Source organism: Lathamus discolor, chromosome 6, assembly GCF_037157495.1.
Source record: "Lathamus discolor isolate bLatDis1 chromosome 6, bLatDis1.hap1, whole genome shotgun sequence".
NCBI classification, from domain to species: domain Eukaryota; kingdom Metazoa; phylum Chordata; class Aves; order Psittaciformes; family Psittacidae; genus Lathamus; species Lathamus discolor.
Genome location: NC_088889.1, coordinates 60409047 through 60435447, shown reverse-complemented (window position 1 = coordinate 60435447; position 26401 = coordinate 60409047). Strand labels below are relative to the sequence as shown.

At 43.0% G+C, this 26401-nt stretch overlaps 1 protein-coding gene across 6 annotated transcripts in view; it reads right to left on the bottom strand.

Moving 5' to 3' along the window:
* The window catches only part of TEAD1 (TEA domain transcription factor 1), a 161538-nt gene that overhangs the window by 27541 nt on the left and 107596 nt on the right, over positions 1–26401 (bottom strand). For 2 of the 6 annotated variants that reach the window (XM_065683082.1, XM_065683079.1), the window contains exons 3-9: positions 18904–18968; positions 16026–16088; positions 15875–15937; positions 6053–6187; positions 5815–5861; positions 4841–4902; positions 2699–2823 (exon numbers count right to left, since the gene is read on the bottom strand). In XM_065683082.1, coding sequence (XP_065539154.1) covers positions 2699–2823; positions 4841–4902; positions 5815–5861; positions 6053–6187; positions 15875–15937; positions 16026–16088; positions 18904–18968 — 560 coding nt within the window. The remainder of the gene's footprint in view (positions 1–2698; positions 2824–4840; positions 4903–5814; positions 5862–6052; positions 6188–15874; positions 15938–16025; positions 16089–18903; positions 18969–26401) is intronic. The other 4 variants (XM_065683083.1, XM_065683081.1, XM_065683080.1 and 1 more) reach the window with 3 other exon arrangements.

Sequence of the window (26401 nt, the reverse complement as noted above, 5' to 3'; positions counted from 1 at the left end):
AAATATAATACTTTATGTCATTTTATGTAAAAAGTCAGAGGTGTCACGAACATGTAACTGTCTCTTTTCAGAAGATACATGAGAACTCTTACATGGCTCTCGCATAGCAGCACGTACCTATATTGGCATACAGGAGACGCTGCAATCACAGCACAGGCCTACCTAACTTCATGTGCACATTGTGCAAAACACGTTATCTTGCCTGGCTTGCTGATTTTGTTATTTAAAAAGTAATAGAACTCTATCCTTTCTATGCTGCACGAGCCGCATCTGCAACAAAGACATTGCAGCAACGCAAAGGTGTACAAAACTACGGGCAGAATTCACATTTTCAACAGCACTAAATGAGGCTGGGGTTTGGCCCTCACCAAGGAGGACTTTTCGTACTGTTCTACACCCTTGCTTTAAGATCCAAATCATCAAATTTACTTACTTAGATCTAAGCAATGCTTCCCCTTCTCCTGACACCCTGTTCCTGGGCAGTGGTGGTGACACGCTGCCCATGGGGGCTCATCCCTCAGCTCCCCGCAGCACCTGCCTCGTGCGTCCAGGCTGTCCCCGCACAGCCCTCGCACACTGCTGCCCCATGGCACTTGCAGCATGGGTGTAAAGAGCAACCTAATTTGGGATAAACGCATGACTGGGAACTGACTTTTCTTTGTGTCTCATTTTCGCAATGTTACGGCACATGAGTAACTTGTTCTAAAAAACAAGTCTGGGTAGTTTGATGCTCTTGCTTCTCTAGTAAACCTCCTGCATAAATGTTCTGCGTCTAAAAGGCTGGTTTCTCAGCAGTATGCTTGCAAGCTAGGACAAGCTCTGGTGGGCCTCACTGCACCCTCAGGAATTCCAAATAATATTAGTTTGCTCTAAAAGAGTCTTGACAGTATTTATGGGGCAGCCCTGAGTAGCCGTGTTTCTATTCAGGCCTCCACTCTTCCTCTGCAAGTGGATGCGTTGCATTCCCCAGAGCCTGCACCTGCCTGAAAAACGAGAGCCCCAACACGTCCTCAGGCTGCGAGCCCACACACCGTGTGTGAGCACAACCGGCTCCAAGCCCTGCCACCACAGCAGAGTGGGACCCGCAGCTCCGGATCCTGCCAAAGCCGCATCTTCTCGGTTTTGTTCTGTCAGTCACGTTGCAAATGTATTCGCATCACTCAGCTTATTTCATGTCAGGCACCCACAGTGTGACAGGCAACCACATGTTGTCTGTTACCAGCGTTCTTGAGAGACTTTTCTTAGAGGAAAAGTCATAGAAGTTACTTAGTTGCTGAACTTGTTCATTCTCTTTCCTGTAAAGCCATGCAGATACACAAAGGCTCTGCACCATATAAGCCCATGGGTTTTGCAAATAGTTTTGTGTTATAAAATCCTATTGAACAAGGGTAGTTAGGTGGCATACTAACAAAACAGAAAATCAAAATACACTCACATGCCATTTCATTCATAAAGCAGCACAGTAATGCTGAGCGTTACATGGCCACATCCTGTTTTCCCGGTAACCTCAAGGCACACACATAACATCCTGGTGTGCAGCAATCTGGATATGGCAGAGCCCATAAATCAGCAGGACACATTACACTGGATCAGCAAGCCAAGGACTCCAAAAGTTGTGTATTGATGCAGCTGCCTAATGAGAAACCCTGGATGTTGTGTTTCTGTGTTGGAAATACCAACCACTGTCTGGATGAACTCAGGGCTGGGGCTGGAGAAGGCATTCCAGCTGTGGATTAGTCTGGAGGACACTTAAGATGAAGCTTTAGCCCACTAGAGCCAGGACTGGTGGAAAGCCTGGGAATCAGGGTCAGAGGAAAGCAAAGGGATTCCAGGGAAACCATGCAGAATCTAATAGGTAAGTGCTGAGATAACTGTACCTGCTGCCAAACATTTCCTCCCTCAAAGTTAATTCAACCTGGCAAAACGTGACATTTAGCAAACCAACGTACTGCCACATACTTAGTATATGAACAGCTGAGATAGGGTATGTTTTCACTGGGATGTTTCTCCGCCAGGAGCATTCCTCTGTTGTAAGGTTTCTGGGCTACGTCTCCAACCTCCATTATACAGAGTAAACACTCCCTGGATAACACCCCTGGCCAGAGCCCATAAATGCTATGGTTTCCAGTGCTGAATTATAACGAACGAGTGATAGCTGCTCTCTGCTCCAAGCTACTGTATTTTACCAGGAATCTGAACAAGAATGGCCCGTTGATATCTCCATTCATGACAGTATTTGCTTTTCAGAAATTATCTCCGTAAAAATTCTCAGCTTTGAGCCCAAAGAATCTCTTTTGATTTATTTGCAATGCAGTAGAAACAGTGCTAGGCTACTAACAAATGTGCTGGGCAAATATATGATGATTAATATGAAGGTTCAAAGCTCACTGGAGTAAATGAAACATTACAACCAATGTCATAAACTACCCTTGCCAGTACAGTTTGCAGACTGGAAATAGAAACAAAACCAGAAACTTCCTAAAAATAAAAAAAAAAAAATAAAATCCTAACCTTGGAGTGGACACTAAGACACAATGAAAGATCAAGGGAGACTGAATGATTGAACATTTAGATAGGTAATCTCAACTAAAAAATGTTGATAAAGTATTCCATCTGGCTTAACCCTGGAAAGCATCCTCAGAGGGTGGGGAGCAGTAGAGAAAAGCTGAAGATCAGCAGACACACGGACACCACTTACTGATTCAGGATCCCTCTGTTGTTCAAGGAAAGCCGAAAACTCCACCAGCCTGAGCTTGGTCGTACCAATTGATCGGCCCTGCCATGCAGGGACTGAGGGAGCTGGAGCTGATGTAGGCTCAAATCCTAAAACAGAGGAACCATTTTCATGAAGAAGTTGCTAATTCCTCAGTTTATATTTTCTGAATTAAATATAATCAGGAATTCTGCGTGTTTATATTTATGGATATTTATATTCATTTAAGCGAGTAATGAATACAGAACGAGTTAAAATTGGAAAAACACAGAACAATATGTGGAAAAAGAGGTCTCAACCCAGCAAACTAATAATGGTGCAAGTGATCTATTTCTTTGTTTTCTTGTAGCCTACTGTAAAATTTTTGTAGATTATAGAGATTTATATAGACTTCCTGTAGACTTACAGCTGACCCTTCCTTGGAAACTGGCAGCAAGATTCACAGGAGATACTGCTGCCTTGGGAGTCAAGAGAAGTGGCCTCCGCCTCTGGCTCCTAATGTGCCACATGTCACAAGTAAATCACCTCTCTTTTTGCTTATTTCTTCTGCCATTCTCAATTCCCTTCTATTTAGAGTATAAGGTTTCCAAGACAGGGACTGTCTCTTACTATGTATTGGCACATTGGGTCTTTAACTTCTTTTGGAGCTCTTAGGGAGCATTATTACATATAATAATAAATAATTACTGTAGAGAGCTGAATCACACCCTAAAAAGAAAAAGAAGGTTTTAAATTGATAATAAAGAGGGAATGACATGCTCTAGAGAGAGAAGGGCTGTTAACCACCATCTATATTCACCTCAAGAGAAGGAATAAATGCTACCTCTTGCTCCTTATCATGGAAAATTAGATGAGAAGGAAACAAAACAGTAAAGAAAGAAGGGAAGAGCAGCAGCTCATAGGCAAAACTGATGCGGGTTTGATGTGGGTGCAAGGATGAATGATGTGTATGCAAGGGATGGCAGGGGAGAGGCACCAAAGGTTAGAAAACAAAGTTAATCCCAAACTAGGCTGAGAACAAGGGAGAAGTCACAAGTAATGTGTGTCCATATCCTGCAATAGGGGTATGGTACCTGACCACAAACCTCAAATTCAGGCAATGAAGATGTGAGGCTTGTATAAAATAGGGAATTACAAATGTGACTGGTTAGACATGAACAGAACTTCTAATGAAGCAAAAGCTCATACATAAGTGTTGACTGATTTAGAAATACTAATAATCCCATTCTGAGAGACAACAGGGAAGAATAAAAGAGGATGATTCAAAATATCTGCCTTAGAAAACAATGTTATACATTAGGAGTATCAAGAAAAAGGAAATAGTCAAGGATGCAGAAAGATAGCCTTAGTTTTAAAGATTAAATGGCAGCAAGTTAGAAAATCATAAAAACACTGGGTATTAGTCAGAAAACTGTGCAGTTCAAGGAGCCAGAAGCATGGTGTCATCTGGCAAGGGAGACATAAAATTAGTTATCATCTGCAAAGAAATAATGATCTGTTCTGAAATTAGCCATGAAACCAACTTGGGAAAAGGAGTAGGGAAGTAGCCATGGGAAGGGCTTGATCAATTGAGCAACAGAAGTCAGAATAAACATTAGGTACTTATCAAAGTCGTACAAGACAGAGCAGGACCTTCAGGAGGGGGAAGAGTTATCAACAACCAAATACAAAGAGACGTTTTACACTTAAGTCTAAACATATATAGTTTTGGAAGAGTTTTTAGCCTCAGTTTAAAATAAATTAAGGGTTATTTTCATTACAGATGGAAACGAGATTTAGTTATTAAAAAAAGAAACATGCATGCTATTACTCATTTTTTACAAGGCATTTACCTATCATATACAATTTCCCTATCACATACAATGCTGCTGAAGATCACGTATCACAACTCCTTGCATATGTATTAGTGCTTCCTATCAAAATGTAAAAAAAAACCAACCCCAAACCAAAAAAACAAAACCCGAAAACCAGTGATTTTCCCCCAGGTATAATCAGCTAATAGGACACTGGAACTGGTGTTTGGTCTAGCTACAGGGAATGTCAGACGTGGAGTAGTGGAAGAATTAATAAATCACATTCAGTACACAATCAAGTCTTTTTAAAGGAGAGTATAAATGGAAGAATTACCTGAAATGGGAGCTGTGACTGATGGCTGTATAGGATAGGCCTGCTGAACGAATGGCTTTACGCTGGAATAAAGAGTTACACAAAAATCATACACTGTGCCATCCACAGTAAACTCCATTAGTCACATTGTGTAAGAAAATACATGATTAATGACCTTTACCCACAAACATATATATCTCTTCCTTGCATAGCGTGTTTAACAGACAGACAGTAAAAAGGCAAGAGAGAGAGAGGAGGAGGAGAATTACACCCAACATCTTAAAGCGAGGAGCTCATCTGCACTCAGTCACGCAGCAGGAAACCTGACCCACCCGTTGCAAGTGTGCAGCAGACATGGATGATGATTGTTTTGACTCCTAATAAATCCAGAGGACATTAAACTACAGGGGCACAAAGACTCCCATGGACTTCAAAGGAATAATGTGAGGAGAAGCTGAAAAATGAGGCTGGGAAACACTGCTCCAGAGATCACCGCAAGGCAGAAAACATAACACCTGACAGAGTGGCGAAGGCTTCCTTCTCCACATGGTGCTGCTACCATCGTGCCAAAGGGTAGTAACCCCACTAATGGGCCTCACGCAGTCATCTCCTGCCCTGCAGAAAAACATGTGCCCCCTGCCTCCAGTATTGCTTATACATTTAAAAAAGGATGGAAGTATATGTGCCGGAAATTTATCCACAGACAAAACCTAACCAGCTGCTTCCCTGGTATTATCATCACATGTCAGCATGGAATGGGAGAAAAAGAAGTGTGCCCATTAGCTATTCAGCTTCAGCTTTGAAATCTAGGATCCCTTCTAACTTTCTGAATGTGAGTCCAGATCACTGTAAAGGTTCTTCCTTTCCCTACAACTATCCTTTCCTCCTCTTTGGAAAAATTTGCTAGCTCTTGCCTCATTGATATCCCCTGGCAGCGAAGTGCACAAGCCAGCCCCACACTGCAAACAGAAGGATATTTTAATTTTCAGACTTACTCTTGTGAGGATCCAGGCTGCCCTGTTTGAATCATACCCGGCCAAAACTGGAAGAGGAAAAACAAACAAACAGACCCACAATTGTTTTCTCTATTGAAAGACTTTGGATATTTCTGAACAAGCATGATTCCTTTTGCAAACACAAATGAAATGTATTAATCCATTCATTCAGCCTTAATTTTCTACTGAACATTGTTAGAGAATACAGGGAGTTTTTGGGACTCAGCTAGCAACTTACCCCAGGTGCCCCAGGAAATGTAGGACGGGGAATTCCTGGCAGGCCCAGCTTGTTGTGAATAGCAGTAGCTGAGACTATCTGAGCTGATGACATTGCTGCCATGTGCTGGAGTGCTTTGTCCTTTGCTGTCTGATCCTTTAATATGACAATTACATGGAGTCTTAAAACATTTGGCACAACAAATGATGTTAAATAACTGCAGCTACAAGCACATAACTAAAAACTTGTAAAGCCACACAGAAAATGCAGAAATAGCAAACCATGCAGGAAAAAAAACACCACAAAATACAGCACAGAGGCTAACACTCAAACTACCTCAAGGCAAAACCTCCTCTCAGACATGCATGGTGGACCTGAATTCTCACAGTCTGCTCTGCCAACAAGCAGGAAGCTCTGGGAGAGCAAACTATTGCCCACTTGTTTATCTGGGCAAATTCTGCTGATTTGGAATCAGGCTGGACTAAACACAGAATGCTGGTAAAGCTCTGCCTGCAGGACAGGGAGCACCGAGACTGGAGCTCTGTCATTTAGATCTAAGAGAAGTTTGCCTTTTGTATTACACTGTAAAATGAGAACACAGAACTGACTCGCAATGACAGACCTTTCTTCATGCTTACAGATTTAGAAACATTTTGGATTCTGTTTTACAACAAGTATGTTAAAAGATAGATCACAAAAATGTAATTAATATTTTAAACTTCCAATTGTGGAATTTTACTAATTTACAGTGTTCCCAAAGAAAACAATCAGCCATGAAACTTCTGCTGTTTTCAAGCATACAGAAACAAGTTTAGGAAAAGATGGGTTGTTATCGATTACTTGTTTTAGAGCAGCGCTTGGAGTCCTAGCCACTGCCAAACACATATGATCACAGGATAGAAAAGGAAAGCCTCTTAATGCAACAGTGTTAACTAAGTGGATATCTTAGGTCAGGTAAAATAAGTAAACAACAGACTGTTACTATCTGGTAAAGTGGGGCTCCTCATCCAGAAGTACTGCATTAATAAGTGCTAATATTTAAGTATGTGGCTTAGAATGAAGGAACACAAGCAGTATTAGGCAAGGATTTTGTTTGGGGTTTGTTTTTTTTTCTGGTTTTATTTTACAAGCAAAGTAGCAAGCATGCTGGCAAGAGATGCATGCTCTTATATATGATATATGACTTTGCACATATGCTCCCTCTAAAGCTTGTTTATAGTAGTACTATAGGTGAGCAGTTTCCTCCTTTGAATAGCTCCTTTAGAAACAGCACAGGCTGAAAGTACAGGAAAAGCTAGCCAAAAATTCTGCCAAGCACAGCTAAGGTACATAATACTTGGTTTAGTTAAAATACTTACCATGCTTGTTACCTGGATACAACAACAAACAGTTTATTAAAATGCTTGTGTAGAAGAGCAGACTCTTAGCAAAATATGAACAAAATAGCAAGAGACAAAAGGAAGAGCGTTTTGCTCAACCTCCAATATTAGCTTTAAACAAATGCATTATTTTCACCTAGGGACTGATTCATTAAAAGGAAAACAAATAAAAAGGATCAGAAACCCCTAACAACGCTGGGGAGAAATAACACCACCTCCCTCTGTGACAGCTGCAGAGAGCGAGTGAAGGGGGTTTTTGCTGAGCTTGTTCCCCTAAGCCGTTGCAAGGAGCCTCTGTGGGATGCAGCCCAGGAGAGCGGCAGGTGGGGCAGGGCAGTAGCTGCTCCAGCACAGTCCCCCTCTGCACCGCTCAGGATGTGAGCCTGAAGTGCAACCCGCTGCCTGCAGAAGCATTAACACCTGCGGACTCACCCCTGCTGCCTCCAGCACAGCGGCGCCGGGCACTGCTTTATGACCTGCCTCATGGGGACTGCCTCGCCACAGCTGAGAGTGCACCGACAGAGCAGCTTCTGCCCTGTGGCTGTGCGGTGGGCAGGGGGACATGGTGCCCATCAGTGCACGAACAAAACTTGGTTTCTCCAACTTGTAGCTTTCCTGTATAAACACAGCCAGTTCACTGGGTAAGAACTGGAAGCTGGCTCTGGCTCTGCCAGCCACTGGCACCTACCACTGCCTGCCCCAGGTGTGTTTGGGAGGTTTGTGCATGGCACATTATGCTGGCTGCCTTTGTGTGTCTGCAGATCACTGGGCTATATAATGCTTTGGTGGGTGTGAAGAAGTGGCAGTGTCCTGACATTCACACAGCTATCCAGAAAGCCAACACCTCTACTCTCCTGCATAGTGAGAAGGACCATCCATCATGAAAACATGAACATGAGGAGTTGTCCTTAAGCGACACTAGAGGACTTTTGTTCCTCTTCCCCCTTTCTTTTTTGAGATGAGCTGGCTTGGAAATGCCAAACCATGCAAGTCTCACACACAGTTTACTGAATCATAACAAAACCGAACATAAATGTGTTTGAAATGTATGATTCAAGAGACATGTGCCTTTGGGTCCTAGTAACCTCCAAAACTGTCTGAGTGCTGCTTTCATGACTACCTTGTTGCTCTGCAGAACTGCTGTGGCATTGCAGCCTCCCCTCCTCCTGCACTGCCTCCTGGCTGCAGCCAGCCACGCCAGTGCCACCAAAGGAAAGTCCAGCTCCTGTGCTCCTGCCACGTTCCCAGACTCATACTGTTCTGCTGATATAATGGCTGCTATTAGGTGGATCTAAACTAAAGAAGAACAGGAAAGTAAAAGCTTTGTTAGGGTTATAAAAGCCCATACCTGGGAGTTGCATGAGCCCAGAGTAAGTGATATACCTACGGCACAGTTCATCTTGCCTCACTTCAGGCGCCTGAAGTCTCCAATCTAAGGCAGCTGGCTAACCCCATGCTATCGTTAGTGCAGTAAGCACCTACTGAAGGAGGAGACAATGTATTTCTTGCTTACCAGGCACCAAAACCAACTGGAATGTGTTACTTTCTGTTATCCATGTCCAAGGCCTAGAACAGGAGCCTGAGCACACCGTGGCAACTGTTAGGGGGTAAATCCCTAAGGAGAAATGAACTATGGAAAAATATTCCAAAACTTACACTTCCTTCAAGACCCATTGTGTTCCCAGAAGGAGGGACACTGAGACTGTCCTGTGGAGCATTCAGCTGCCATTGGCACTGAGCCTGATGATCCAGAATTTTAGGAAAAGGGACAGGGATTTTTGGAGGGAGAAAACATCTTTTGCTTCATGACATGAGAAGGGATGTGCCTTCCTTCTTGCCCACTGCTGCTGTCACCCTAGAACGGTCTGCATTTTGCTGTGGCTATTCATTCCACTTTGACCAATTACATTAGCAGGAGGATGGAGAGAAAACAAAAGTGTTTGGGATGCCAGCTCAGAAATACAGCCCTTCCAGCAGGGCTAGTCTTGAGGAATTACAACAACTCCTACAAAGTTTCTCAATGGTGGCAATCTACCAGCTCCACCGGACATCAACAGCCTCAGGCCAACACACATCAACAGGAAGTTTCACCTTTTGTGGACTTAGGAACCTCTCCATGGTTGGAAGATCAGTTTTTCTCAAAGTAACTGCATCTTCACATTCAAGCATGAAAGAAATAAAATTCAAAATCAAATACAAATACATAAGAGGCCCTGACTTCCACTGCCGAAAGAGTACCTTTTGCTGCAGGAACATTTTGGAGAGCTGCAAGGTGGTGGCCTGTGCTTGTATAATCAGGCAGACTTCATAGTCTTCAAAAACAAACGGGAAAACCACATTTTAAAGCTGTTTATTTAAACTGAAATACTAGCTTGTCTGCCACTTAAAAATCCCAAGTATATGCTGGGGGTTTTTTATGCTGTAATGGAGAATGCTCGTAACCAGGAGGGAATGAGTCTTTCTACCTATCACTGCAATACAGACGCTTCTGGGATGAAACTTGGTAACTGATTAATAACACACAATGGTATTACATCACAGTTTAGGCAGCTAGAGAAGTAATATATCCAATTAAAACGGCAGGGGTAATTTAAACAGGCAGATTACAGTAATTACCCAGGTTGGAATTTTGCCAGGACAAATGGGTTAACACCCCTACTCTAAACAGGAACGTTGTGGGATTTTTAATGACTGCAAATAGTTAAGACTTTGGTTTCCTATCTTGCCCAAGACAAAAAGGTTTGGTTTTGCTCTCACTTGTGCTGCTATGTCAAGCTGGAATAAATACTTTCGGGTCAATGAGGTTTATGCTGCTGTATGTAAAATAAGAGTTTGGCCCAGGGTGATGCAGAGTCCCATGCTGAGGTTTGGCAGAGGCCTGGGGGGACAGTATCTCCTACTGAATGCTGGAGCTTAAGGTATTCCTTGGGTAGGTCCCATCTGGCCCTGGCCTGGCTTGACCCTATACTTTATTTATGAGGTCTGAAGGGATTGCTGCTGCCCAGGAATGACACTGTAGTAAGTAACAGACTGCACTCTTAGACTGCTGCCTTCTCTTTTAGAAGGGGAAAGGAAGGCAGCAGTCCTTCTGTACTGTGGTACATAATTAGTAATGAACATTACCAAAGTGGATTTAGAGTACAATGAGTGGAAATCTGGTCTAGTTCCACTAAACCCCTAAAATGCCACCACTGTGATGGAGATGAGGATGTGCCTCCTGTTTTAGCCAACTGCTTCTGGCTGCAGTTGCAAGCACTTTGTTTTTGGAAGAGTGGAAGTGCTAAGAATCTAATGCAAGGAGACTATATAACTTTTAATGAATCAGGCCCTTGAGGTTTACTTTTCACCCATTAGTTTTGGAATGCAAAATACATAGTTATATTAGATAATCATAATTCCCCAGTATCATCCAATTATTAATCTTAATATCTATAAAAGCCCCACATGAAACAAGAGCTCTACATGACAAGCACAAAAGGGTTTGTGCTTGACTTTCTTTTAATCCAACATAAACAGATGAATAATTCAATCAGTTCAAACAAGTTCTACACCAAAAAATAAAAACTATTATCCTAGAATGATAAATGGGGCTTTGAATACCATGTTATCTATGGCTTTGGGAGAAAAAAATCAGAGTATGAGGAAAAGTAAGCAAAACAGAACATAGTATTAACTCAAGAAACCCTAAAACCCATACTAATATTTAAAATACAAAACTTTTCTTGTAAGGAAAAATAATAATAATAAAAAACGACATAAGAGAAGAAACAACAATTTGCTTACAAAATGGATATTACACTAATGCTAACACATAAAACAGGTTCCTAATAAGCAATTTTGCAGATGTTATTTCTGCTCAGATCTCGTATTGATTCAAATAAACTTTGCAATAATTAGCTGTAGCTCAAAAAAGATAAACAAATCATGACAATATACAATTGTTCTGGACAAAAGATAGAGAGCACTTCAGTGTTTCTAGCCCTGATCTCCAATTTGCTTATTATTAGAGAAGACAGGAGTAAATACAAAAGCTGGCTATTTCAGCCAGGCAATAGCTAATGCCAAGAAGAGAATGTGCATTCAAAGCTGTCCCAACTTGCTGCCTAATGAGTAGCAATTAATCCATCTTATTGTATTTCAAAATTCTGAAGACTCCATTCACATCAAAGGGAATATTTCAAGGCTTTTATCATTGTTCATTTAAAAAGTATAGAGCTATCTTTAGCATTTTATAATTGACAACAATATTTTCTTTTTATCCCTCAATGCAGAATGTAGAATAATGGATTTTGAAACATGTAATACGTATGAACTGTAGGTATTTTAATGTTTCTTTTTGTCTGTGTCTAATTAATCTTGCACTATGAAAAAATATCTGAAATGAAAGTCTAAGATAGATGTATACCCTGCTGTGAAGACCTTTACTCTCTATTTATGCTCAGCTTCCAATCCATCTTTTCTCCTGAATGGACAGAGGTGACTTTGGCTCCCTGACAGTGCAAAGATGGGAAATGTTGCAACCTAGCACTATGGACTGTTGTATTTGACACAGAAACACATTAGAGTGTAAAAATTCTGCTTTGCTTCTTCCAGCCTCTGCATGAAAGGAAATGTCATGAAGAGGAGCCGCCTTTCAGATCTGTCTCCAAGGACAGCTTTATCTCAGCTTCTCCATTTTCATGAGATGAAATTCCTCTAACTTCAGGAAGATTTTAATAACTTCAGAAAATCAGATTCAAACCTCTAAAACAGGTGTGTTTTCCTGCAATAAGAATAAAAATTTAAAAGTACAACATCCCTGGAAGGGCTTATGGGACATTCTCTACTGGTGGTCTTGAAATGTTGCAATAGCATTTACACGCAAATCTTCACTTTCTTGCAGGCTACGGATCCGTCCATCCAGAGTGACTGCAGGCATCAAAGAAAACAGACTTTGCTGGACCATGCAGACTTTATGGCATGCAGATGAGATTTCAATCTACTAGGTAAGCTTCAGTAATATTCTGTCTAATGCTATGTGTGTAGATAGCTCTGAAATCCTTCCATCCATCTGGGTTTTGCAGAAGAAAACACAAGAAGATTCACCCAAGTACTCCCCTTGCCATGAGCAGGATTCAGACCAAGGCAAGACAGAAAGATCTCTTGGTATCAAATAAACTCAGCAAATGCTTGGGGAACAAGAGTTATTGCTATACTCCTCCTCAAACTAAGAGACCAGGAACTAAGGATCTGTCAACAGGACAGATTGGCCACATCCCAAAAGATCGGTAAGAAAAGGCATTATGAAGAAAACTGCTAGCAACAGATGTCAGCTGGGGACAAGAGCCTCCATGCCATACCCCTGCTATCCTCAAGACCCTGCCTGTGATTAGTTCAGCTAAAGCACCGCTGACACACAAGGAGCAATCAGCTTCTCTGCAATACCTGGCCTCAGGAATACATGGGAGGTGTGTAGGGAGGATGCCTGGTGGCAAAGAGAAAGAAACATAGGAATTGTCCTCAGGTCAGAGCTGACTGAACATATAGCTGTGAAGTGGCATGAAGGATCTCTTCATTAATCCACAGAATGCTTGCAACTCACACTGTAGGTAGGGAACTGGACATCAGATGCATTGTTTTTTTAAGTAGCAACTGCTCCCCTGTATGCTACCAATCACAGCTTTTAGAAAGTAATTGCAAGTGTCAGCTCATTGTTAAAAGGATGAGATTGGCCTGGGTTGGAAGCAGTGTTTCCCTTGGGTATCTTCTTGTTGATCATCCCTTCAAGAGGAAGCATGGACTGCACCCGCTCCGGAAAAATGAGCCTCTATCATCTTCCTGAGGAAACTGATGGGGGAGTCCAGGCTGCTGCCAAAATGACACCCACTGAAACAGTTGGCACTCATAGATGTCTTCCTTTCACACCAGTGATGTTCCTCTCAGACAGTTTTCAAAGGACATTGGCCCATACAGATGTTTAAATACAGAAATAATAATAAAACCAGGCAAGAACACTAACAAAATGTCTGGAGGAGTGATGTTCCATCTCAGGTCCAAATTCAGCAGCTTTTCCCACTTCCAGGGAGTAACTGCAGCTCCGCAGCAGGAAAAGCAATGGCTCTCTTTCTCATAAAGGCAGCTCCCTTACAGCACCTTCTTGCATCAAAGTTTCATCTCTTCTGTGTGGGGATAACGAGGTCCGTGGGACGCTGCAACTTCTCTGGAAGGGTCCTGTGCAAGGGGGCAGATGTCATGCCATGGCACCTCGTTCACTAAGAATGGCAAGAAAAGGAAGAGGAAGATGGATGGGGAAAGTCTGGCTCCCCTGCCCTTTCTGGTCACCCCTCAGGCTGGGGTCCATGGAGGAGTCACCAGGGCTGTGTCAGGGCTCCTGGGGAGCTAAGTCCTGGGGTCAGCATGAGTTCCTGGGCAGGAGCAGGGGCAGGAGGCAACTGGCCAGCAAGACAAGTTGAGAAAGGGCTGGGGCAGCTGTTGCCATCAGTGATGCCTGGAAGGTGGCAAGGCCAGCAGCTGGCAAACCTTGTCACCAGTGTGTACTCCATCCTCACTGTGTAGTTGTAGAGTCAAAGCAAATGCCCCTGAGGTGTATGAGGGGTGTGGAGATGGGAGACTTTTCCTGAAGCAATCAATTCATTGCACCAAACCAGCAGCTCCCCGCTGACGGGTGTGAAGGGGAAGCAAGGTCTGAAGCCCTTACGAAGTGTTTTGTTGCCTTAATAGATCTTTCCTTCTTGAAGTGATTCCTTAAAATGAAAAAATCCCTCTGGATCTCTATTTACCGCAAATGGCATCGAGGCTAAAGGTCTCCAATACTATTAGGGCTTAGCTAACTTCTTTTTTCTTTGGAAAGCTTCAACAAAAATCAGATAGCAGGTGCAGTATTTAAAAATATTTTTTTTGCTTTGTAAACGTCTTCATATTTTAAGCTGTTTTGGACATCCAGAAAGCAAAATATTTTAGAACTGTAAGTCTAATACTTCTGTTAGGCTCCAAGGCCTTGTTTTTGGTATTAAAGAGGGCTTCCTGATTTACGTAGCCTGGAGTGCTCACCAGTCCTATAAAACTCTCTGAGAGCTGCTGGTGCTGAGCACCTCTGAAAGTAAGGCCACCTATTTACTTACTAAATTTTAGGCATCAAGAATTGACAACTTAAGCTTAAAATGCCACATATCTCTGTATTATTGCACCCTCGGTTAAAAAGCAGTATGTTTAAGTTGTCTTAGTTGTTCTTTACGAACCCCAACTGCTCAGCCAGTGCAGCTAAAAAGCCAGCCACCAACAGCCATACAAGCTTGCCAGCATGCTGCCCACTGCGGATGAAAAACCCAGTGCTTCTGTCAAGGAGGCCTGTTACAAAGCCAGGCTGTTATTTATATGCTGCAGTTCCAGGATCCTGGTAAGCATCTGCAGTGCTCACCGCTTAGTATTGTGAAATTACTTTCTGAAACATTTTGCTTTTAAGCTAGAACAAAAATGTGACTTGTTCTCATCTTGGGGGGAGGAGTGTGGGGAAATCGACAAAAAAAGAAAAAGGGAGGGAAGTAAAAGATTTACAAGTTCCTTTGCTTGTTATTAAAAAGGGGAAAAAATCAACAGCAAAATCTGCAAAACCCCCTCTTCCACTCTTAAATAATGTGAAAACAAAACAAAAAAGGTCCCAAAATCTCCGCTGGAAATCTTGAAAAAAAAACAAGCAATCCAAGAAACCCCTATTAAGCATTTCCAAGAGTTTCTTTTTAGCCTTAGAATATATTTTTCTTTCCGGAAAGCAGGGAAAACAGGGACATGTACAATTCATCATGTCAGATTAAGCAAACATACTTAATATTCCCTGAACAGGACTCTGACTAAGGCTCTCCAAAGATTAAATGCCAATATTTTACTTTAAAAAAATTAAATTTCAGGGAATCTTGTAAATAGCACGTAACTGGAGGTGATACTAGATTATACTCTAGAAACACCTTACAGTTTGAGCAATCCTGATGAGCTGTGCTCTCTGGCACTTGAAATAAACGATCTATTTTAAGTATTCTGGATAGCATTTCAAAAGCACAGACAAAAAACATTTGGGAATGGAAAACAATTACCCCAATTCCCCCTTTGGAAAAAGCAAAAAAGAAAAAGTGCCTACATGACTGTATAAAACCCCCATGTATTTAAATATGCTTCTAGCACTCAACTGTTAAAAATATAAATGAAATTGACTAATGGGTTAAAAATCAGGTTTAGGTGCGGAGCTGTTACAAAGAGTAGTGCACTTTGCATTTGGACAGTGTTAAACCAATGTTTTTAATGTGGATGCTAGTGCAGAAACTGGAGATTAAACACAAAGAGACGCAGACAGCTACCACATGCAGGAAAACGAGGTTACAGGCACAGCAGCACCAGGCGCTCACCCATCACCGCGGGGAGGAGGAAGGGACAGGCATAGCAACCACAAGCCCAAAAGCAGAAAAGCGCATACCTTCAGCTTGGAATGAAAATCACGAGATTTCCTTCTGGCAAGAACCTGAATGTGACTAGACACCTGCAGGGTAGGGGAAGGGAGGAAACAAAGGAAAAGCCTGTAACCATGGAGATGAAAAGCCCCCTACAACTGGGCAAGCCAAACGTACCTTAATGGCGGCTTGAATTTCTCGAACTTTCTTTCTTGCTAAGACCTGTATGTGACTAGACACCTACATTGTTCAGGTTTATAGGGGGGAAAAAAAACAACAAACAAAAGAAAAACAAAAAGCAAATCAAATTTAAAACGTCTACTTGAAAAAAAAAAAAAACCAAAACAAAAACCAAAACCAAAAACAACCCACAAAACTTTTCTGAAGGGAGGAAGTTATTTGCATCTTCAGTAAGCTCTGCTGTTAAGGATACCACATTCCCAGCCAGATACCAAGCTCTTAGCACCGAGGCTTAACAATACAGGTCATCACTGCAGTGACTTGATTAAGGGGTAAAAAAGAAAGAGTAAAAAAACCCCGAAAGCATACTCCACCAGGTTGTGCATTCGGCTACAAGATAGAAGACACAGTTCACAGTTGGCCACAGCCCACGTGCTTTGGTACCAATCCCATCCGTGGTCAGGCCCTGCGATCTCATGTAGGGAGCTCACAGGATTTCTACCCCATCTGCAGGGGATGCAGATGCCCTCTCTGATCATTTGCCACTAGGCTTGAGACATAACTTGGCACCAAGAAGTTTTATTCATTATTTTTTGTGTTCTGCAGCTCCAATGAGGAGTCTCAGGCTGTATTTTGACCCCACTTGAAATGCTTTAAATTCTGGTACAAATGATAAAATACTGGCACAACATAGGTCCCTTAACCTGTGCTGGCTTCCTTAGTAATCTCAGCATCAAGTCTGCCCACAAAACACACACATAAGTGGGAACCAGTAACTGACATCAGTTTGAATGATGTCCAGGTTTGGAACATTATCATTACATTTTGGTAATAAACCTGTGTAAACCCAGTCCTGCACAAGACCAGTTATTGGCTGTTGCCTCATGTTGTCTGTGCAGCTAAGGGTCTGGACCCAAATTCACATTTCTGATTACTCAGGCACATACTGAAATCCATTCTATTGATGATGAGGTTTTAACGATGCTGCTGCAAGCATTGCCCGGCAGCACTCAGCATCCTACAGCCCTGTGTGTGAAGGTTTAAAACCTGCAGTGATGGTAACAACTGCTAAAGAGAAATCTCTTACTCTTGTCTGACCCAAGGCATACCGTATCAGGTGTTGCATATTTTTCCTAAGTTAGTTATAGGTCCTGTCTGGGAAAGAACAAAGCAAAAGAAAAGAAGAAACAAAGCTTGATTTCCTCCCTCTAGAAGACTATTCCATGACAACAGGAAGAAAAAGCCTGCATTTTTAGTAGGGAAACAAACAGTAATGCATAAATGAACACAGCCCCTGAAGGCCACCTTCAGACTTCTTCAGGAAGCAGCACAGGAAACGGTTTGCAGTAATTCAGTTATACTATTGCTTACTAAGCAATTTTGTAGTCAAAACATGTAGATGAAGTTTTCACACGCGTTCATTTGTTTTGCTTTCAGTGGGATATTAGTGGTGTTAAAAGTTATACAAGAAGCACAATCATAACATTTAATTGCTCAGTTGAAACTCAAGAGTAATGACAATCAAACTTTCCTAAATGCTTGATCTAAAGCGATTTATGAATCGCTATAGAGGGTTGTACAAGTATGGAGGCAGAATGTATGTAAGCCACCACAGCCTCCTTGGATTCACCACAGCTCTACCAGCACATGCTGACCAAGAATCTAGCCCCAAGGTCTGCAATTTGACTCACGATGCAACTTTAATATCCCAGCGTAACTCCTGACTCTTGGAGCTCACATGGGCATATAGCAGGGCAGAATTTGGGAATTTGTCTTTTGCTTCATATTTCTTTGCCAATCTTTCTTTTGTTCTTTCTCCACGTGCTGCAGTTTCTTTCCTTTCTCATGATTTTCTCATCCCTTGTACATATGTTTTCTTCCTGACTGACAAAGGGTACCACCCAGGGCAAAATATAACCCAGTTCAAAGTGCTTTAAATCCAAGCGCTGGCAGGAGGCCACCTTTGTGTGTGCCGACTACGCATCACCTTTCCTGTACTACAAAACACACGAAGCATGCAAGTGTATGAGCCTCTGCCTTCCCCTTTATCACGTACATGGATGGGGAGAAGGGGAATTTCGCACCTGACGTTAGAGAAAGCAATGGGACTCTGCCATTTGCGAATCATTTTAAACAATGTAAAGGTTTAGTAACCACTGCATGAACTACACGGAGTGTGTGCCTTCTGTGAGGCTGCTGATCACGGTGGATATTATAAAGGATTTAGTTGTATAAGTTAATGGTTATGTAATAATCATCTCAAAAAAACCCTTTATGACTGGTTAGAGGTTTATTCCGACTCTTTGATGAATGAAATCTTATGGTGGTCACAGACCAGGAGCCTGAAGGCTCTTAGGGGATTTTTTGTGCTATTTTTTCATCCTGTAACAAGTACTGCCCATAAGCTGAGAGCATGATTATGATCACTCCTGCTAGATAGTTTTTTATTTATTTACCTCTCATATCCAGGGATCATAACCTCTATTATATAGGCAAATTATCTGGACTTTTATAAGTTACACTATTCACCATCTCAAAATAACCATGATATTCTGCAACTGTCCTCATAAAGAAATAAGGCACAATGCTTCATGCTTCTGCTTCAATTTCTGTCATTCTTCCCCCCAAATACAGGGGATAATAGCTTCATGTATACATAGGTTAACAAAAAAATTCATCCTCAAATTGCCACTGAAATGATGCATGACATAAAGAAACCATAGTTTTAAATATTTTCTAAACAACATGTATTTAATCTGAACAGTGAAGTCAATACATCATCTCATCAGAGCTGAAGCACAGACAGCCACTGCAGCCAAAAATGCCATGTTTTGTCATTCACTGACACGCATACTTCCCCACTGGGTTATTTTACCTGCTTCCTGGTCCGTGTCTTCCCTGTTCTAAGTTTGATGTATCTGGCTATCAATTCATTCCTACCTGAAACAAAGAAAAATTCATGATAAGGGACAAGCAGCTTCACATACATAAACACCATCAACACACCACATTTAAACATGAGCTCCATGCATATGAGGCTTATGTTTTCTTACATCTACTCCACTTTTCCATTGCAATCAGTTTATCAATATTTCCCATTTTTGACCAGTATTTCTTTTCCCTCTCCTTAACAGACATTGTATGTGACACACAACCTATGTAGAGGACTATGGGTTCAGTGTTTTTCTGATGGAATCCTGCAGCTGTTTGCAGGCAGAGGGAAATCTCCTTGGCCAGTGGTGGTGCCCAGGATGGTCTCCTGCTGGAGAACTCCCCATGCTGGAGCTCATACAAGGTCTGAGCTTCTGTGGCTTTGCTCCTGACTGCATGGGATGGTGTTTGCCTTCCTTGCCCACCTGGACCCATGCTGGGAGAAGCAGCTGCTCATGTGAAGGTTGTGTGCCACTTCAGCCAAAGTGCCAATCACCCAGATGCTACGGTTTTGCATCAGCTTTTCTCCAAGTTTTAATTCTATGAGGAGGACAGCAAAATCTGCCCTTCCTGCCGGGAAGCACTCTGCCTCCTCCACTGACACAAATCACTGCCTCGGTTCAGCAGGTTATCAATCATACCCTTAAACTCTGCGTATAAGAGTGGTCACCCTGCGGTGTGCTTAAGTTCCTGCTGCAGTGGGGCTGATCAACACGGTGGTTTGTTATTCAGAGCTCTATTTCTCTTGGAAATGTATATTATTTCCAAGTTTCTAAAACAGCTATTTGACTCTTCTTCAGTCACACATTATGCTACCTAATACAAACTAATGTTTTCTTTCCAAATAATTTCCTTCCTAAATATTGCTGACATGGAAGACGACATAGTTTTACGTGGTGCCCTGTTTATTTTCGCTGCATATTATGTTACTTCTCCATAAGCTGTAATAACTTAAATATACTTGTTCAACAAGTACTAAGTTATGGAATTACTTGCATTCCATACAGGGGATAAGCAGCCTGTGTGTGGAAAATGAGAAAACTGATTTAGCAGCAAGCTGAAAATTGGGAGGTTAAGAAAATAACTTGTCACCCACCAGGTTATTTTAAAATGGATGAGTACATAGCTGTGGAATGCAGAAAGTTATTATATCAGCCAGGGACTCAAACTCGTTCAGTCTGATGTTGTGGGGGAGAGAAGGATAAGTTTTGAGGTAGCCTGCCTATGTCTAAACAGAATTTTCTTGACTGGAAGACTGAACACGGTTAGTCAAACTAGACCTTCATTTTCCTCTTTTCTTCTGTCTCTCCCTTTGGGACTTATTTTATACCCTTTTAATCAAATGTCTCATGGTTCCTGTCTCTTCGGTGGATTGTTCACTAAATGGGTACTAGAATATGAAATATCAACACGCTTTCTCAGATTCCCTGTTTTGGTCTGGACCGTGTGCCAGGTTTCCCACAACATGTCACAATAATGGGAATGTGAGGTTTGTAACTCTTCAGCAGGTCTCTCCAGGACAAACTTTGAGAGGTAAATTTTGTGTGAGCACTTATGCAAACAAGCAACATTTCTGCACACAAATGAGGGATTTCCATACACAAACAGAGGAGCAGCTAGTAATTACCTAATTTCACGCAAAGACCTTGTCTTTTGGCTGGACAGAAGTTCTGCAGCCTGTCGTGCCCACAAGGTACTTGCCATTTTGAATTTGCATTCACCCCATAAATACAAGAGCCTTGTGTTCATCGGGTGAAACTAGGGAATGCTTGATTTCTGCATCTCTCTATTTTCATATTCTTTCTCGCAATCCGACTGTTCACTTCAAATACAGAGATTTTGTTTTCATTGTGGTGTTGTCCCCGTCCCGGGTTCAACAGCAGCAATCATTTTTCTCCTTCCTAGTAGCTGGTGCAGTGCTGTGTTTTTGACTTCCAGCCTGAGAACAATGTTGATAACACTGATGTTTTTAGTTGTTGCTCAGTAATGTTTACTATGACCAAGGACTTTCTGAGTCTCATGCTCTGCCAGGGAGGAGAGGAAGCCGAGAGGAAGCCGAGACAGGACACCTGACCCAAACTGACCAAAGAGGTATTCCATACCACAGCACATCATGCCCACTATATAAACTGGGGGCAGTTACCCGGAAGGGCTAGATCACTGCTCAGTTGGGCTGGGTATCGGTCGGCGGGTGGTGAGCGGTTGTATTCTCTTCCCTTGTTATTTCCCTTATCATTATTATTATTGGTGGTAGCAGCAGTGGTTTGTGTTATACCTTAATTACTGGACTGTGCTTATCTCAACTCATGAGAGTTACATTCCTTCGATTCTTCCCCCCATCCTTCCAGGAGCAGGGGGGGCAGGGAAGGAAGTAAGCAAGCAGCTGTGTGGTTCTGAGTTACCGGCTGGGCTTAAACCACAACACCCCCTGTGACCTTCTGCAGCAACAGCAGCTACCTCACAGTGCCAGGATGGCAAATTCACTTGCAGGTGTTGGCCATGGACAGAAATAGAGCTGCTCTACTCTTCATTTATAGTAGATGGAAAAGTTCTACAGTGGAAAAACATTATACAGTTTGGGAATAGGAACCAATGAGAGGCTGAGAGCCTGAGGCCACAGCAATGAGAGGGGAGAAAAAAAGGTATACGATGATGTACATGGTACTAAATGTGGTTTGGACAAGAGTTTTCCAAAACCTTCTTGTTTGATACTTTCTATGCTTCTGCAGTGCCCCTCTAATGAGTACCGGGCTAGCAGAAAGTGGAGGTGCACAAAAACTAAAAGAAAATCAGCAAGATGAATTTCACCACCTGCCAACATGGAGCCCAAAGGGCTCTTGCAACGGCAAGCCTCTGAGATCTGGTGGGATTCATAGATCACCATATTCCTGCTATCTTCAATACGATAATTGGTATGAACATTTTCATATTTCCGAAAGCACATTTTGGTTTTAATTAGGGAATGTCCCCCCCTTCTTTGCATATCTTGAAGTAATGTGCATACATTAAAAACCCAGAACAGGTTTCCTGGTGCAAAAAGCATTGTCAGGCTGTCCTTATTAGCAGCCAGTTTCTCTACAAGGTAATGTAAAAGATGTGTTCCCATCTCTCATCCCTCTGTCTACACTGAAGATGTTTCAGATACATGGTCACAGCACAGGTCACTCCAGCCATCCCTTGCACATTAAGCCAAGTCCCATGCATCCTTCAGTTGTAGCTGAGGTTCTACAGTTTTCTTCCCAGTCACAAGAGCTAAAAACCTATTTTTGAAAGAAAGCTCAGATTCCCAGGTAGCCACTTGACAAGAAAAGCAGCTTTATAAAGAATACCAAGCACTGAAAGTCTAGACTGTATTATTCAAAATACCAGTCAAGTGCTATCTCTAGTTGAGCCCTAGTCCACCCATGAAGTGCTCTGGCTTGAGCCAAGGTGGGGCTCTCTAGTCACTGTCTAGCTTGGCAGAGGTATGACTGACAAGACAAGCAAAGTGATCGGTTCCCCTTAAGGTGAGGTCTAGCGGAAGCCTGGCCGGAGAAGAGTCAACAGGATGGAATAGTCTGACTTCACCTAGAGGGAGGAGGAACTCTGTAAGAAACCATGCAAAGTGGCCGAGACCACAACCTTATGTTTTCCTTACAGCCAAGATTCCAACACAGCAAAGAAGTGTGCATCAGGTTTAACGAGAGCAGGAGATACTGTAGCCTCATGAAGCTCACTAAATACCTTCTGCCCAGACACAATGATCTGAAAAGAAATAAATCCTTTTTTGGACTATCAAAAGCCATAAACACAAAAGCCAAGCACTGCCTAACATATACAAGATAGATGTCCCTGACTACAAGTTTACAGCCTTTCCGTTATCTACCAAACACTGGCGCTGTCTTTACCAGCCTCGACAGATACTAGCAGAAAAGATCTTATCTCCCAGTCAGCTAAGGCCCAGAGAAGATTTTAAAGAAAAAAAGGCTAAAACACCCATTCCTGTTCTTGGGAATGAGAAAAGTTGTATACAAAATGAAGCTCAAGGAACTTCTTTAACTGCCCTTTAGAAACCTTAGGGTGAAAAACACTCATTAATAAATGGATCTGTTTTTCCCTAAGAAGAGCTCAGCTATGGAAATACTTTCCATACACATCCTCCCTCTCTCTCCCTCTCTGTCATATATCTCTGGGAATTTGCCTGGCAGAAGAGGTCAGGTTTATGAACTATAAATGTTCAGCTTCTTCTTGTCATCTGCTACGACAGTCTCCTACTTTGAATATTTCGATTCAGGTACCAAAGAGAGGCATGGGGAAGGGCACGATCAGATAAAACATCCTCACAGCACAGGAATATTTTCCAAGGATTTTGAAAAGATCTGGAGAGGGACACAACAAATATTTTATATAGGCTTCTTCTTGTGTGTTTTGTTTGCTTGCTCGAGGGGGTTTATGTGTTTTGCTGTTTGGTTTTTTTCCCTTTTAAATCCTTTCATCTGTCATGCCATTCCTTACTGCCAGTGCAACTGCAAACTCTAGTTCTCCATCCACTGATGCTGAGGTAGAGGCACTGTACACAACAGAACATCTTTCGTTGTGGCAGAAAGTAAAAAGGGGGTTCAGCCAGGAAACAGCTCTCCGGGCCCCCAGGGCAGCCCTGCTCCTGCCAAGCAGTGGGATGCAGAGCTTCCTCACCTTCTCAAAATACTGCCGCATCCCTGAGGAGCATCGCCCTAAACAAGGGGGTGTGTGGTGATCGTGGACACCTCACAGGCAGCGTGGAGGGCTGACATTTCTGCTCTTGTTCAAAGTAAGTAGAAGCAGCTGCAAAGCTGCAGAGAGGCTGCTCCCACCCGCCTCTCCCCAGGGGAGGCAGTTGTTGCTCTTACAGAGGGCCCTTGTGCACGGAGGCCTCCCCCACTAACGCTATTTCCAAAAACAGCCTAAGGCAGCCAAGCATCAGCCCCCACAAAGGTCTGCACTAGGATCTCAGGTGCCACTGCTGCTGCTGAGGGTGGGTTTGGCCCCACTTGCCCAGCACAGGCAAGGCCCCCAGTATGAAAATCACCTCCTGAGTGAGGAAGCCATAACTGGCAACCCCTTCACGTGTCACAAATGGCACCATCACCTCTGCACGGGAGCCACCAGGCCACCACAGGCAGCTCTGCCAAGACATACATGAGCTGTGGACGTACCCCCAGCCTCATGCCAGATCCTTTTCCCTTGGTCTCGGCCACAGGCATTGCTGCTCAAACCCAGTCCCCATTGGCAACGGGGCAGCAAGCCTGTGCATCACAACTCTGTGGAGCCACTGGCTGCATGGCAGGTGGGTGTCTTTATTTAGAACATTAATGACAGAACTTAAACCTCCGCCCTCCCAGCTCCCAGTAATAGGCACCGTCCGAATATGATAAAAATAGGTGAGTGTGGGAAACCAAGCTGGTTAGCAATATGAAAACGGAGAGCTGATTTTTAAAAGTTTTCATACTCCGCAAAATAATTAAAGTAATGATCAAGTAGAAAAGCCTGTTCTTTTCTCTGGCTTGAAACAGGTATTTCGCCTCCTGAGAGCGAAGTCTAGGGACGGGCCAGCACCAAGCAATTCACCTCCCAAGTCCTGCTCATGGCAAACCTTTTCAGCTGGTTATGGTAAACTTCACCCCTGGTCGCCTCTGCTCGAAGGTGCTGCAACAGCCTGGGGACTGTGAAGTGCTGCACGTGTGCCCAGCGCCCAAATTTGGAGAGCTAATGGGAATTTTGCTTGGTGAGGAGCCTGCTGATGAGCTCGCTGCACCTCAGGCTCTCCCAAGGCAGAGTGGCACTGAGCCCTTTGTCGCACTGCTGAGCATGGGCTGGATCCAGATCCCACCCAACATTGCAGGGTCCGTGTGTGGCCATCATCTGCACGGGCACGCTTGGTTTGAACACTTTCTTCCATCAGAAGGTGGCCATGGGGCCCTTGGGCAGCCGGGCTTGCAGTCTGCAGAAGAAGAGCTGCTGTGCGGCAGCGCTTGGCCCTGGTGCTCTTCTGCTCCGCTTCGCCGGCAGAATATCCGGCTTTGGGAGAGTTCGCCTAAAATTTGCCAGTGCCGGTTTCCGAAGCTGCTTTACAGCTAAATTGGCTAACAAAAAAGCCTCTTGTAGATAAAAGAGCTCTGCAAGTCAACAACTGGCTAAGCAGTTTAAACCCCTAAGTAAGGCATCCTCTATTTAAACGTTATAGGCAAATCTAATTTAAGCTTTTAAAAATATTATGGGCAGGTGTTTAAGTCGTGCGCACACTGGGCTCGCGAGGGCTGCCGAGGGGGCTGGGCGGCGCTTCCCAGGCGGGCAGCATTTTGTTCAGACAAGCTTTCTGCAGAAGGCCACGTGACAGAGGCCAAATAAACAGCATCTGGGGATTTTCAATTACAGACCTTCACCCAGCATGCCTGCACTGTAATCTCTACCAGATGAGGCTCAGGCCTCACTATTTTCAATAATTCACACACTGTGTACACATAACATGACAATAAGGGCATTCATGCAACCGCCTGATTCGCACATCAAAGCTCCCAAATGGCCAGCTGTAAGCATGCTTACTGCTGAATAATTCATTCTTTTCACAGGCTTGAAAAAACGCTCAGCGGGAGTTGGCAAGCTTGTGTTCTTTCCTGTGTGGTATGCTAAACTCAAATTTTGAAAGAGGTACAGCCCCACTAAAAAGAGTCAGAGATCCAACTATTTAAATGTGCATTTGCGAGCTTTCGGATGGCTGCTTACAAAAGAAAAAGAAAAGGGGGGCAAAAAAAAGGAAGCTCTATGTTTCCAAGTGGGTAGCGGAGATAAGATGCAGTAGCTTACATGTTTGCTGGGGCAGGTGTTTAATAGAAATAAAATTGTTAAACTGTTTTCCAGATGGTAAAATATTTTTTACACGTATTATTCCTCGCTAAGTATCTTACAGGTACCAGAGGTATAATAGTTAGCAAGTTCAGCAAACTCGAAATCCCCACATACTTAGCACATATTTTTCTACTATATAACAAAGAGCGTTTTTAGTTAAGACTAGCACATACGAAAAAGGCAAACACAGAAAAACCAGAGCTAATTCTGCAAGTCCTATTTACTGCTCGCACAGATACGGGTTGAATACTAATTTCTAGATGATATTTTAACAACTCCAAATTTGCAGCTGTGTCTCTGAACATTTATTTAGCTTGCAACCGGTGAGTGTTCCAGGTTTTGAAAGTACTTTGGCTTTACGCAACAAAGGCATCATTTCCTTAAGAAAAAAGAAGGGGGGGGGGGGGGCGAGGGGGGGAGTAGGGGGGAGACAGAAGGGTTTGCTTCATAATATCAAGTTTTCTTGACTGTCAATCAATGCCAGAACCAGCAGGATCAACTAGTCATGACCTCTCCTTATAGCAAACACATGCTGCTTACCAGCTGTGGACTGTGTTTTTTACACCCTTTTCTCTATC